Source organism: Brachycentrus maculatus, unplaced genomic scaffold, assembly GCF_059751285.1.
Source record: "Brachycentrus maculatus isolate JH-2025_06_01 unplaced genomic scaffold, ASM5975128v1 h1tg000533l, whole genome shotgun sequence".
NCBI classification, from domain to species: Eukaryota; Metazoa; Arthropoda; class Insecta; order Trichoptera; family Brachycentridae; genus Brachycentrus; species Brachycentrus maculatus.
The window spans coordinates 112,501-128,663 of NW_028281279.1; the positions used below are offsets into that span (position 1 = coordinate 112,501).

General features: G+C 29.9%; 1 protein-coding gene across 1 annotated transcript in view; it reads right to left on the reverse strand.

The window, feature by feature from the left end:
• The window catches only part of LOC148301652 (uncharacterized), a 17,864-nt gene extending 3,448 nt beyond the window's left edge, over positions 1–14,416 (reverse strand). Inside the window, exons 1-2 of the mRNA XM_088272919.1 lie at positions 14,324–14,416; positions 492–647 (exon numbers count right to left, since the gene is read on the reverse strand). Of these exons, the coding sequence (XP_088129045.1) occupies positions 492–647; positions 14,324–14,392 (225 nt within the window). The 5' untranslated portion in view covers positions 14,393–14,416. The remainder of the gene's footprint in view (positions 1–491; positions 648–14,323) is intronic.
• Between the last annotated feature and the right edge of the window lie 1,747 nt (positions 14,417–16,163).

The window sequence follows — 16,163 nt, forward strand, 5'->3', positions numbered from 1 at the left end:
ATAAGGTATAATCCCTCATACATTTTTTTGCCATCTCATCAAAGATGAAGAAGAATATAGAAGTCGGGGATAGACTGGTTTAAGTGATCACTTTACACACGTGTAATATTCACCAATTCTACCCATTGTCGACAACCAAACTACTCAAATTCTTGGAAGTTCTATATATTGTATATGAACTAATTTAGAAACCTTGTTTTTGAATCACTAGAACTTCACTAGAGACATCTATTGGTGAGATGAAAATAAGCTTTTTTATTGAGCAGAAACTCTTATATTCGAGATGTCAACTAAATAATATGAAAAATAACTCCTTTAATTGGAGATAATCCAGATTTGTGAACAAGTATTTGGACACACTCAAAATGTTGTAAACCTTATTATTCCAACCGGTTTCGACAAATACCTTATCTTCTACATGCTCCATGTATCAAGTTTGTATTTGATTAATTTTACAAGCTTTGTTCAGAATTAATTTTTTAGATACTCACGTAAACGTTTTCGTCCATTGGGACACCTAAATCCAGGCAGCCAGTGAACCCAGCGTGTGAGCGGTTGACTTTATTCATGGATACGCCCATTGCGGCTGGATACTCTCCCGGATTGTCGCAATCATCAAACCGCTCTATGGAAATATCAGCTGGTCCCTGGAATATAATAATTACCCTTAGTTCTAGAATACTAATATGTTCAATCGAGCTCCTCAAAACCAAATCTCGAGATCAATAAAGGAAGATCTGTTATTGTTATTCGATTATCCGGACAGGTAACCAAATCGCTCACTTCTTTCAAGAACGTCATTAATCAAAAAACTTGATTTTTCAGGAGAACGTTTTTAAAGTTTAAAAATTTAATAAAATGTTTTAAAAATAAATATCAAGCCACTTATTGAACTTTTTACTGTGCAACAGATCTTTTTAGGTAAAACCTGAAGGTTTTTTCTCCATTTGAAAAATATTTAGTAAATTTTAAAAAAATAATCAAACAATACCTCTTCTTCAAAATGCAAAAAGAACACTTTCTACCCTGTTGCGGGTAAATATTAAGTTAAAAATATGCCTCTTTTCCTGGGATATAGTACGTTTTCTGGGCGTTCCGAAAACATGCAAAACTGAAAATTTTCGATTTTTGATTTATGAAGTTCTTGAAAGGAGTGAGCGAAATGTTGTTACCGGCCATTTTTCATGCCCTTGATTTTAAGAGAATGCAGAAACCTGGCTTTGAGCTCACCTAAAACCTTACGGGTCATGGTGGGCTCATGAACTACCTGCATCGTTTCATGCTCTCCGAGATCGACAGCTGTAGGTATGATGATGAGACACCTCAAGATGTCTCTCACCTTTTGATGCTTTGCCCCCTTTTCAGCTTTTAAAGGCAATAGTTGGGGGTGCATTACAGGAGCCTGGGTGAGGACCTATCCGAGTTCATAAGGAACTCTCAGAAGATGTGATATCATAGATGATAAAAATAGTCTTGGATATTGGTACCATTAAACCAAGCTGGGACACAAAATGCCGAACCCTCTTATAGTGAAACGGAAGGCCTGATGGCGACTGTCTATAGTCCGGCTTCTCCTGAGGAGTTTAACGTAATCTCCTCCCAGCAATGAGCAAATGCTGAGTAGTTCCTGATTAGTCCACACTAGTTTATCCCTTCTTTTCCCAAAACAGATTAAAATAAATCATTTTTTGACCAGAAGAAACGAAAATCCACTTAATGACTCATAAACCTTGTACATAATAAGCAAGGTTAATAATAAATGCAACTCCCATCTTCATAAAGATTTAATAATAAAATAAAAAAAACCCTTAACCGCACCCCAATGGTGCATAGGGCACTGTTTCATATAAACGCTGTGTTATCTTGATCGTTTTCACATGAAGGAAAGGTGATCAGGCCTCCGCTTCAGGTACCAGTCAAAGGTAATATTGAATAAATATTACTATGAAAAAATCACTAATATTTATTTGAACCCCCTTGGGAATCGATCCCGGGACCTCCAGAACGGTAGCCGAGCGTGCTGACCATTACACTACGGAGGCGGACAAATATATTGCATATAAATATTTAGATAAGATTAATATTTTATTATTCCTAACGTCGTTTTAAGTCCTTATTAATTTAATACAAAGCAAAAAATGTAGAATTGGGCATTCAATTCAATATTGATCAAGAATTGGTTTAAAAGAAGGTTTTAATAACAATAATTAAATAAGTACATTAAATTCATGCTTACAATATTTGCCGATATTCGAAGACATAGAAAATTTAATACGATTAAAAATGATGCATAAAACATATTTAAAAAAATCGTTTTAAAATTGCACAGGTCCAAAACATAAAAATAAAATAATCACCCAGCAGATGCAATATCTGCGACTGGACGATTATGGATATCACAACTTCCATATATAACAATAACGATAGTTACAGAACAATGAAAAACCTTGTCGACATATATTTGTATAGTTTCAATCGCTTGTTGTTTTAAATGAATTAAATTTCTGCATACTATTATATAATGTGATCACGCTATTGAGAGATAAGATTTTAATTATAATTTATTTTATCCGACGATCATAATAATAATTTACGCTTAATATATATAATATAATAATAATAAACCCTTATCCGCACCCCAATGGTGCATAGGGCACTGCGTCATATAAACGCAGTGTTATCTTGATCGTTTACACATGAAGGAAAGGTGATCAGCCCTCCGCTTCAGGTACCAGTCCAGGGTAACATTGAATAAATATGACAGTGAAAAAATCACTTATATTTATTTTACCCCCATTGGGAATCGAACCCGGGACCTCCAGAACGGTAGCCGAGCGTGCTGACCATAACACTACGGACGCTTTCATTTCACTACGTATACTTGTTATTTTACTATACACTTGTTAGAGTGTCAGAAATGAAGACTCTGAGAAGCATAACAGGCAAGATTCTTCGAGATAGATTGAGAAATGCCAAGATCAGGGAGGCGGATTAATATATATATGAAACTAAAAATTATTGTATTATCCTGGTTTGGAAATGCATTACGAAATTCTCGAAACTCTCGATGTCTTAATTTTTTAATTCATGTTTAATTATTTTCTTATCAACCAACTATTTCTTTACCATTGCATAAAGTTTCATTCAACGTAGATACTTTTTTTTTTAATATTTATTAGTTACCAAGTAAAACTCACTGCCTGTTATGTAAAAGGATTTATAGCATTTTATGTTATTTTATCTTTAAAAATATACAATTAGTATAGTAACTACATAATTAATTAAAAGTGTTGATCCCCAAAAACAATACAATGGATACAATCTTCTTCTTCTATCTTGAGATATCAAAAATAATGTAAAAAAATAACTCCTTACTAGAGATAATACAGATTTGTGAACAAATATTTGGAAAGACTCAAAATGTAGTTTATAACAAATGTTTTTTAACAAATAACTCCTAATTGGAGATAATCCAGATTTGTGAAGTATTTCCATATCCGTACTTTCCTTTTTTTAAATAATTATTAGTTGCCAAAAAAACTCCCTGCCTCTTATGTAGGTACAAGGATATAAAGCATATTATGTTTATTTATCCTTAAAAGGATAGTAAATTAGTATGGCAATAATAAAATAATGAATATAAACCCTTGAAAAAAAACAACAGATTCGATTTTTAAGAACAGTGTCCGTCGATGGTTGCTTCTCAGTGGTAGAGACAAGGTAGAAAGAGAATTTATTAATTAATTAAAAGTCCAAGCTTAATTATTTTACTGTAAAACCTTTCTATTGTAAATTATTATTGTATCTAATGTATGTAATGTATTAAATCTAGTAATTAAAAATATATATATTGTATCAACATGTAAGTATTTCAGCTCAACACAGGCTATGCCTAAAGAGCTGTAATACATATTATCAAAAAAATGTAACTATGTACAAAAAAAATGCTCTTTTTATTTATTAATAATAATAAATAAACAATTATGGCATGAATTAAATGCTTCTTCTTTTATATACACCAAATAAGAATTGAAAAATTACGATTGCAAGTTTTTAAATTGTACATGCAAGTTTGACACAGGCCATGCCTAAAAAGCTCAAATATACATTATTTCCATGTAGTTTACCATGAAAATATTGAATAAATAAGTCATTTTATTTGTTGTGCATAAATTGTTTGAAATTCAAATATTTAATTTATTGTTTCGGCATTAACTTTGTGGTAAGACATGTTACAATGATTAAAGAAAACACTTCGTTTTTTACCACTTGAGTTTTATTATAGACTACATGTTTCAGAAGTTAAACTTCCATCATTCAGTTATTATACAGACATGAATGATGGAAGTTTAACTTCTGAAACATGTAGTCTATAATAAAACTCAAGTGGTAAAAAACGAAGTGTTTTCTTTAATCAATGCAATACAATATATACAATGGATTCAGTATGTTATATCAACCACGATTTATTACATAGTTCATTTATTTGTCTTCTTCTTGCAAATATTTTCTAATAAGACACCACTAAACTTGGTAGATCTGAATGCCCTATTGCCTCACCAATTTTTGTCAACTGTATACCTTCTATTGAACTCTCTGTTTCTAATTAGAATCATTTTATTTTACCTTTCCCTTCCGATGCTAAAATAAAAACGCGCGTCCCGGCGCACAGTGGGGTATATTGGCGATCTGGGCGGCCAATATTATTTTTCGTTCTAAATCGATTCCAAATATGCCTTTTGACTAATTCATTGTATTATATGGAGATATTTTTTACTTATCAGTAAAAAAAAAAAAAAAAAATTAATAAATGCAAATCGTAGTAGATAATTTAAAAAATATTAGTCCGAGAAAGATGGCCATGGTTCCTCGTCCGGACACAGTTCTTCTTCCGCTTTTAATATAAGCGATTTCTTCATTTGTTATTTTTTTGTTTCCTTTATAAATCGTATTCTTATTGGACGACAATAACGTGGTGAAGAAGGAATTGGGTTTTGCCAAATAACCTTATTATTCAAGGAACAAATAAGTTGTAGGGGCACAAACGAACTCTTAAATATGTTTGCATCGGAGTCTGCATCATTTAAAAACGTTTGTTTATATTGAGCATGTTGTGCTCCATCACAACCCCACTTGCACATTTAAACTAATGTTTCTCTTTCTTTTTTATTAAAATTTTGTAAACATTCTTCTAAATGTGTCAATAGTCGCGTGGTAGTGTGATCCATTAAACTCTGTAGGTTTACTTCGGCACAAGTTTCAGTTACTCTGTAAGCTTCCTTAGCAGGGTAACACTCGAGTTTTGCTTTTTGTAAGATACTGTAACACGGGTATAGTTTTTTATGAGAACTCCTTACTATTTCATATTGCCTTCTCGAAAGATCGGCTTCAACAAAAATAGATAAAGCTTGTGATGGAGTCAATTGCGTTATCCGGGTATTTTTTTGCTGGCAACGAGAATACGCTTTCTTATATTTGGTAGCACGCTTAGGTGTACAGATAATTTCTTTCAACACCAAAGAAGCATCTCTCATCCCGCTTTCTCCTAACTTTGACCGAGTAGCATGGGTGAGCACATCTAATTCAATATGTTTGCGCAAATCTTCAGTTTTCCTTCTTTTGCTTCTCTGACTTGATTCACCAAACGACTTTGATGGTCGTCCTGATCGATTCATTACCCAAGGAATTGTAAAAGTTCCGTCAAGCCAATTTTCATTTTTTATCAAGAAAGTTTCCTCTTTTCTGAGTGCATTAGTCTATCTTCGTTTCATTTCAGACTTGAAATGCGAAAAATCGTTTTTAATTTTCATTGCACACTCGTCAGAAAAATTATCTAATTGTAAAAGGTACTTTTGCAAGCATTCTAATTTTTCATTAATTTTATTAGCATTTTGTTGCTGCATGATAATAAATAACTGTTTTCTAGTCATTATTCTAACATCTACTGGTCCTAAAATAAAAATGTAACAATTTAAAGATAAAAAACTGTACGTAGTTCAGTTTTCATTATTGTGCTGACTCATCTTAAAAGAGCGATTTCTTGCAAAAGAGCAAAATTCTGCAAAAAAAATTTCAATTTATATAAAGAAAGAGGGCTAAGCTATTTGATACAATCAAAATTATAGCCGGATAACACTCGGAAGCACAACTAAATATCCTTTATTTAAAAAAAAATGAAGGAAAAATCCATTTAAAGGCACTTATTTAAATTAGTTTTTTTTAGTAAATATGTTAGCTATTGCAACTTAAATCTATGTACAATACACTATCTTACCTGTTTGATCACAATCCATTATTTAATTGTATACGTGTAATACAAAAAATTAATAATAATCACTGAAATGTTTGCGTACTAAACGAACAGCGAAAGAGAAACACGTGCACTCACAATAACAACAACTTTGCGACTGACCATTAGACACGTGAGATGAGCGTGGGGGGGATACAATTATTGCATGTGATCAACAAAATACTCTATTTCATGTTGATATATTTTTCATACACCTGCGACAATGTTTTTAAAAGTGACTTTTGGCCGCCCAGATCGCTAATATACCCCACTGTGCGGCGTTGGGTAGTCACTACACATAAAAAATTAGCGATTTTAAATCGGAAAAATACGATTATTCATAGCTAACCCCCTAAATCAATTATAAATAAAGTAAAGAATTAAAACAATTTAGATTTATTTGCTGAAAACATAAAAAAAAAATATGGCGACGCTCACGGAACAAGCATAGGTCCACTCTTGTCGGGAGCCCAAAAGCTACTGCCGAGTTCCGCTAGTCCGCTAGCCGCTAGCCAGAGAACATTGAGCTTTAAGCTACTCACGCTTGCACAGTGCAAGTATGCAAGAGTGAGATGCGAATATAGTGTCGCGGTTTCCGCACAGTCTTCACGCACTGTTTATATGCGAATTTGTTTCCGATATTTACGAAATACCTCTGATGTGCCCGATAAATTCTGTTTGTTATTAATATTATTTTTTAATTCAATGCGTGAATATGCTATGGAGGAATACCTAAAATCTTAGCCTTGTATTTATTTTATTTATAGAGATGTTAATGGTTCTTAGAAGCAATGTATACAAGGTACACATCACCGGGAAGGGAGGGTTAAAAAATTGACATTTCCGTAGAAATCCAGGATAGACAATTGTTTATTAATTTTTACTATAAATTTGATAGCTTTGTCAACTGACGTGTCATTTTCTCTTGCTTTCATTATTTATTCATAGGGATATACAATTCCGACCGCAATTATTGTATAACCAAGTCTTAAGTAAAATATTGATATCCCTTGAACTGAATTTATTTCTATCGCTTGTCTCTTTAAATATTCCTTTTGCTGAAAAAACCAAGGGAAAATGTTTGTACACGTGTTGTGTCGATGTAGAATAAATATATTAAGGAATTTTAAATGAGAAGAGAAGACGAAGAATCGCGTGACAGTTGAAAGGGGTTAATAATAAATGCATTCTGGACGACACCATTCTTATATATCCTTCTAAATATACATAGAAAATAAATAGTAAGTTCGCGTCTACCAAAGTATTGTATGAATCACAATCGTAACGAAATAAGTATGAAAAACAGTATGTATAAACATGCCCTGCAGACGCAGACGGTAAGACGCAAAGTAAATGATAATTTATTAATTGACATCTCATCAAAGATGAAGAAGAATATGGAAATCTGGGCATTTACGGGGCTGACGACCGTCATAGGCTGGTTTAAGTGATAACTTTACACACGCGTAACTAACATTCACCAATTCTACCCATTATTGACAAACACATTACTCAAATTCTTGGAAGTTCTATATATATGAACCAATTTAGAAACCTTGTTCTTGAATCACTAGAACTTCACTAGAGACATCTATTGGTGAGATGTAAAGAAGCTTTTTTTATTAAGCAGAAACTCTTATATTAGTATGTGAGATCCGAATCCTGAATTATATTCACACACATGAGAAACGCCAGAAAATACCATTTTCATTTTTATTATTAAGCTTATAATTTGACCAGATAATTTATTTACAACATTTTGAGTGTGTCCAAATACTTGTTCACAAAATCTGGATTATCTCCAATTACAGGAGCTATTTTCATATTATTTTTTGACATCTCATCAAAGATGAAGAAGAATATGGATGTCTGGGCATTCCCGTAAATGCCCAGACTTCCATATTCTTCTTCATCTTTGATGAGATGTCAAAAAAAAAATAATATGAAAATAACTCCTGTAATTGGAGATAATCCAGATTTTGTGAACAAGTATTTGGACACCTTCAAAATGTTGTAAATAATTTATTATTAAATGATAATGATAAATAATTCCTACAATTGGAGATAATCCAGATTTGTGAACAATTATTTGGACACATTCAAAATGTTATCCTTTTAAAATTATTTTTTGATTAAAAATTAACACCTGAGTATATCGCTCACTCCTTTCAAATCTATATATCAAAATATCAAAAATCGTAAATTTTTAGTTGTGCATGTTTTCAGAATGTCTAGAAAATGTACAATATCTCAGTAAAAGCGGCATATTTTAACTTAATATTTACCAGCTACAAGGCAGAAAGTGTTGTTTTTGCATTTTGAAAAAAAGGTATTGTTTAATTATTTTTTTAAATGTACTATATATTTTTCAAATGGAGAAAAAACTTCCAGGTTTTACTTTGAAAGATCTGTTGCACAGAAAAAAGTTCAATAAGTAGCTTGATATTTGTTTTTAATACATTTATTATATTCTTAAACTTCAAAAACGATCTCCTGGAACATCAAGTTTTTTTTTATTTATGGCGTTCTTGAAAGGAGTGAGCGATATCCGTATAAGTATGTTTATCTGAAAATCACGTAAAATAAGTATGTATATCAGACAACATTCTTTCATATCCTTCTAAATATACATACAAAATAAATATTATAAACAGTATGTACAAAACTGCCCTCCAGACGCAGACGGTAAGATGCAATAAATGATTATTAATTAATAAGTGATAATGGTAAATAACTTCTATAGTTGGAGATAGTCCAGATTTGTGAACAAGTATTAGGACACACTCAAAATGTTGTCCTTTAAGAATTATCCTTACATAAATTTTTAATTTATTTTCGTCGAATGTCCCCAAGACATATATTTACTTATAGAGATAATACATAAGAAAAAAAAGTAGTTTTTTTTTCTTCGGTATTTATGGGTAAGTTTTGAAACTATGTTCGACAAAAAATATCGCGCCATCTATCAATGTACTATGTACTAATCTATGTACTACCTACGCAGGTAGGTACCTACGAATCAAGACTTTGTTACATCGTTATGTACATTGATATGTCAAGCATTGTATAGATGGCGCTGGCTCCAATAAAAAGGAATCATAGACGTAAACCATATCAAATAATTAAAATAATAATTAATTTAGTTAATAATAATTCTTTATATAAGTATATAAGTATATATATATATATATATATATATATATATATATATATATATATATATATAAAAATATATATATATATATATATATATATATATATAAAAAAATATATATATATATATATATATATATATATATATATATATATATATATATATATATATATATATATATATATATATATATATATATATATATATATATATATATATATATATATATAAATATATATATATATATATATATATATATATATATATATATATATATATATATATATATAATATATATATATATATATATATATATATATATATATATATATATATGTATATATATATATATATATATATATATATATATATATATATATATATATATATATATATATATATATATATATATATATATATATATATATATATATATATATGTATATATATATATATATATATATATATATATATATATATATATATATATATATATATATATATATATATATATATATATATATATATATATATATATATATAAATCGTTGACCACTTTTCTTGAATTGTCTTCTGTCCAGAAATATTTGCATTTCTTGCCGCGTGGAATATCGATGCAGTTCATTAGTTTATTTTCCCTATGAATACATTTATCTTCCTGTGAAATAATTTAATATGCACAACGCGCGTGTTGAAATTGCAAATAGAGGTTTTATCAATAATTAATTGTAAGGTTTGCGATACTCCTCCCGAAGAAAATTTTCTTTTCTGATGTAAATATTTTATTAATACCCGCGCTAGCTCTCTACAAAATTATTTTAATATCGCCCTTTTTATTCATAAATATGTACAGGGTGGCGCAAATCTAACCACCCTATCGGAAGATGTCACAATTTTTGCAAGTGGCGTCGGACGTCAATCATATATGACATTTGTAATCAAGATAGCTGCAGTACGGCTGTCCAAATTTAAAACACACTAAGGGACATTTTTTATATTATATATCGGCAGAAAAGTAGTGCCTACCCTGGATTACTCGCGTTCCATATCGTAGTCATACAGGAGAAATTGACCAAGTGCATTTTTTACAAAAACGTTATCATTGACTATGTGATATATATATATACATATATATAAATACATATATATATGTATATATATATATATATATATATATATATATATATATATATATATATATATATATATATATATATATATATATATATATATATATATGTTTATATATTATATATATATTTATATTTATATATATATATATATATATATATATATATATATATATATATATATATATATATACATATATATATATATATATATATATACATTTATATTTATATATATATATATATATATATATATATATATATATATATATATATATATATATATATATATATATATATATATATATTAATATTCTTCTTCTTTTTCCATGTTCGCTCCCTAGGTGGAGCATATGGCCAACACGAGTCGTCTCCAAGTCACTCTGTCACGCGCCATCTCCTTGGCTTCCTCCCAGGTCAGTCCGGCGTCTCGAAGTTCCGCTGAGTATGGTCGGTGAATGGTCGTCAGCGGCCTTCCGGGGCGCCGGAATCCTCGGGGTTGGAAGAAGAGACATGAGGGGTATTAATATACATACATAATATATATATATATATACATATATATATATATATATATATATATATATATATATATATATATATATATATATATATATATATATATATATATATATATATATATATAGTAGTGCCTACCCTGGATTACTCGCGTTCCATATCGTAGTCATACAGGAGAAATTGACCAAGTGCATTTTTTACAAAAACGTTATCATTGACTATGTGATATATATATACATATATATAAATATATATATATATATATGTATATATATATATATATATATATATATATATATATATATATATATATATATATATATATATATATATATGTTTATATATTATATATATATTTATATTTATATATATATATATATATATATATATATATATATATATATATATATATATATATATATATATATATATATATATATATATATATATATATATATATATATATATATATATATATGTATATACATATAAACGACTTGTGGATTTAATATAAATGATTTGTTTTATTTTTTACTAAACTCCCCATCAGTTCACTGCAATTACAGTTAATAGAACCTAATCGCTCGGATTTCAAAGTCAATAGTTCAATGGAAGTTCAAAAAAGTAACAGGTATTTTCATTGATCCTAAGCACACGATCAATGAGCGCACTTAATAGTGATTTAATGACTGTAAATAAGAATTTTGATGATAGTGGAGCATGACTTTGATCATTTTCTGAGGCGCCACACGCCAACGCAAGGCCGGACCAAACGTGCCCGGGGGGGATTCCGTATACTCCTGCCAGCTCCAACGCAGATGTGACGCATCGATAAAGAGGAATCACTCATCGATTGCGGAATAAATTACCAAACATATAACCATGAATTGACAGGCGCCGTGGCGTTGTTGAGTAGACACTCGACTGCGAAATCGGCGTCGCGGGTTCAATCCCCGCCAAGTGCAAAATAAATTCAAGAAAGATTTTTTGTTCTGGGTGTTTGAGATGTATTTTTCACATTTACCTTCCCTATTCTACCTGCAGACAAGCCTATTAAAGTAGAGGCATTGCGGTTTATTTCTTTTAAAAAACTATTTTTATATTAGTAATATTATATTTGTATTTTTTTTTATATTAGTAATATGTAATAAAAGTCCGCCCCCGAGTGTAATGGTCAGCACGTTCGGCTACCGTTCTGGAGGTCCCGGGTTCGATTCCCAAGGGGGGTAAAATAAATATAAGTGATTTTTTCACTGTCATATTTATTCAATATTACCCTGGACTGGTACCTGAAGCGGAGGGCTGATCACCTTTCCTTCGTGTATTTAACGGTCAATATAACACTGCTTCTATACGATGCAGTGCCCTATGCACCATTGGAGTGCGGATAAGGGTTAGGTAATAAAAATGTTCGAAAATCATGAAAAGTTTTTTTTTAAATTGAAAAAATTAAAACAATTTAATACAACTATTTCTATAAAAAGTGGTATTTACCAAGTAAAGCTTTAATTAAAAATGGATACATGATAGATATTACCGCAAAGTGACCGCCGAATCAATTAATGAAAACAAAATATCTTAACAGTAAACAAGGTTTCTATCGAATTGTAGCAACATGTGGACATAATAATTGTAAAGTAATTTAACTTTTAGTAATTGAAAAATTAAATGGAATTTAATATTCAATACAAGAAATAAAACGTATTTCTCCGGAAATGCATGTTTTCTTCTGTACTAGCAAAAAACTGGAAAAACGTTAAAAAATAGTTAATATTTTTTAATAATTGACATATCGCTCACTCCTTTCAAGAACGTCATAAATCAAAAATCGTCAATTTTTAGATGTGCATGTTTTCGGATTGCCCGGAAAATGTACTATATCCCAGCAAAAGAGACATATTTTAACTTAATATTTACCCGCTACAGGGCAGAAAATGTTTTTTTTGCATTTTGAAGAAAAGGTATTGTTTAGTTATTTTTTTAAATAAACTGAACATTTTTCAAATGGAGAAAAAACATTTAGGTTTTACCATAAAGATCTGTTACACAGTAAAAAGTTCAATAAGTGGCTTGATATTTATTTTTAATACATTGTGTTATATTTTTAAACTTAAAAAACATTCTCTTGAAAATCAAGTTTTTTGATTTATGACGTTCTTGAAAGAAGTGAGCGATATATTGCATATAAATATGTACTATTCCATAGTAGCAAAAGTAAAATCGATATATTTTTTTTTGTTTTTTTTCAAGATGACCTTAATCAAACTAAGCCAGTAACTGTTAGTCCTATACTACATACTCGTATAATGTACGTGTACAAATGTACACAATGTGTGAAACAAGTCCCCATTACCGCATTACAAAAGATAATAAAAGATACCGGTGAATGTCGGAGATATTATGAGCCGTGTCCATTTTGGAGGTGATCATATTTTTTTATTATGTTGGGTTGGTAGGAAGTCAATTTATCAACCTTTAACTCACATTCTACTATAATTTCTTAGTATTACTATTAAAATTTATTTTATTTTGTAATGAAGCATATTTATTTTATAATTGGCATTGTAATTCACACTGTAAAGGGTTAAGTTAGGTTATACAAATTAAGGTCAGTTTTTCAACATTCGTTATAGTGTCTCAATATGACTTATAAAAGGCATTTTTGTTTTATTCGTGTTTTATTCACACAGCAAACTTTCATGTGTATGTGTTCACACATTTTTATTAGATATTTCGTAATAGTTATTTATATACATATCGCTCACTCCTTTCAAGAACGTCATAAATAAAAAATCTTCAATTTTCAGTTGTGCATGTTTTCGGAATGCCCAGAAAATGTACTATATCCCAGCAAAAGAGTCATATTTTTAACTTAATATTTACCCGCTACAGGGGAGAAAGTGTTGTTTTTGCATTTCGAAGAAAAGGAATTGTTTAATTTTTTTTTAATATACTAAATATTTTTCAAATTTTTACTTAAAAAGATCTGATGCTCAGTAAAAAGTTCAGTAAGTGGCTTGATATTTATTTTTAAAACATTGTATTATATTTTTTAACTTTAAAAACGTTCTCCTGAAAAATCAAGTTTTTTGATTTATGACGTTCTTGAAAGGAGTAAGCGATATGTAATTTTATCCTCGATTTTTTTGTGTATATCCTTATAAGGAATACTTACAAAAAATGAAGTAACCCTTTGTATGGTTTCAATTATTTTAATATTATCAAAATTACCTGCTCATTTGTTATCACGAACTGGCCATGTCCTAAATTTTCTTTAGACGTAGGTGTAGTCGATAGCATCGAAATGCCGTGCACATGAGCACAAATTCTCAATCATAATTAATATTATGATTTGTCAGAGTTTAACCAATACTTTTATGTAACCAACAAAATATGTTATTATAATATATGCAGACAGTACAGCCAAGGTTACAGTAGAAAAACTTTCCAATGAATTTTGTTTGTTATTGTTCGTTTGAACCTTGGATTTGGTGAAAAATACAGCTACGTCTGTGACCCTAATACATTTTATTAATGAATAACTTTGCGCAAATAGCCATTTTATGAAGATTTATGGCGTCTTCACTTAGATTAAGAAATCAATGAACCGCCGCTGTATGACGCAACTCGAACTTGGATATGGAGATTATATCGAATGTCTTTTAGTAGACTTAGCGGCAAAAGTACGTTTTATTGGATATGAATAAAAAAATATTACAAGTATATAACATTGATTAAAGAGTTTTATTATAGACTACATGTTTCAGAAGTTAAACTTCAATCATTTAGGTCTGTATAATAACTAAAATATAAATTTTTTCTATAAATAAAGAGAGGGGAAAGTAAGGGGAAGGGGTTAGTCAAGGGACGGAGTTTGAAAACAAAGGAAAAATGGAAAGCAATGGTGAAGAACTTTGAAACAATATATTATTTAATAAAAAACAATATATTGTTTCAAAAATTTTCACCATTGCTTTCCATTTTTCATTTGTTTTCAAACTCCGTCCCTTGACTAACCCCTTCCCCTTACTTTCCCCACTCCTTATTTATAGAACAATTTTATATTTTAGTTATTATACAAACCTGAATGATGGAAGTTTAACATCTGAAACATGTAGTCTATAATAAAACTCAAGTGGTAAAAAACGAAGTGTTTTCTTTAATCATTGTAACATGTCTTACCACAAAGTTAATGCCGAAACAATAAATAAAGTATATAACATTTTGAGTGTGTCCAAACACTTGTTCACAAAATCTGGATTATCTCCAATTACAGTAGTTATTTTCATATTATTTTTTGACATCTCATCAAAATGTTGTAAATAAATTGTCTGGTCAAATTATAAGCTTAAATAATAAAAATGAAAATGGTATTTTCTGGCGTTTCTCATGTGTGTGATTATAATCCAGGATTCGGACCTCATATACTAATATAAGAGTTTGTGCTTAATAAAAAGCTCCTTAACATCTCACCAATAGATATCTCAAGTGAAGTTCTAGTGATTCAACAACAAGGTTTCTAAATTGGTTCATATATACAGAACTTCCAAGAATTTGAGTAGTGTGGTTGTCAATAATGGGTAGAATTGGTGAATGTTACACGTGTGTAAAGTGATCACTTAAACCAGCCTATGACGGTCGTCAGCCCCGTAAATGCCCAGACTTCCATATTCTTCTTCATCTTTGATGAGATCTCAAATAATAATATGAAAACACAAATATTTCTCTATTAAAAAAATAAAAACAAAAAAATAATGTTTCTCTGCCGAGATAAACCGAGGGAAGATCATAGGATTCTTTACCTTACAGATATTTTGTAATTCCTCCTTAGTAGATACTTGGCACCTCACAACTCTATGTCTAGATTGCAGTATCTGGGATATGTTGAACTCAAAATCTGCGGTGCGAATGCGTCCCCGAAGTTAGACCTTCGTCAGATTAGGGTTAATAGTAGTTTAAAGCAAATTTTCAAGGCCGATACAAGACGAGATGGTGTAACCAAAATCCAAAATGATTCTTATTTCAATTAATTTTAAACTTAAAATACATCAACATAGAAACGGCCTCTATA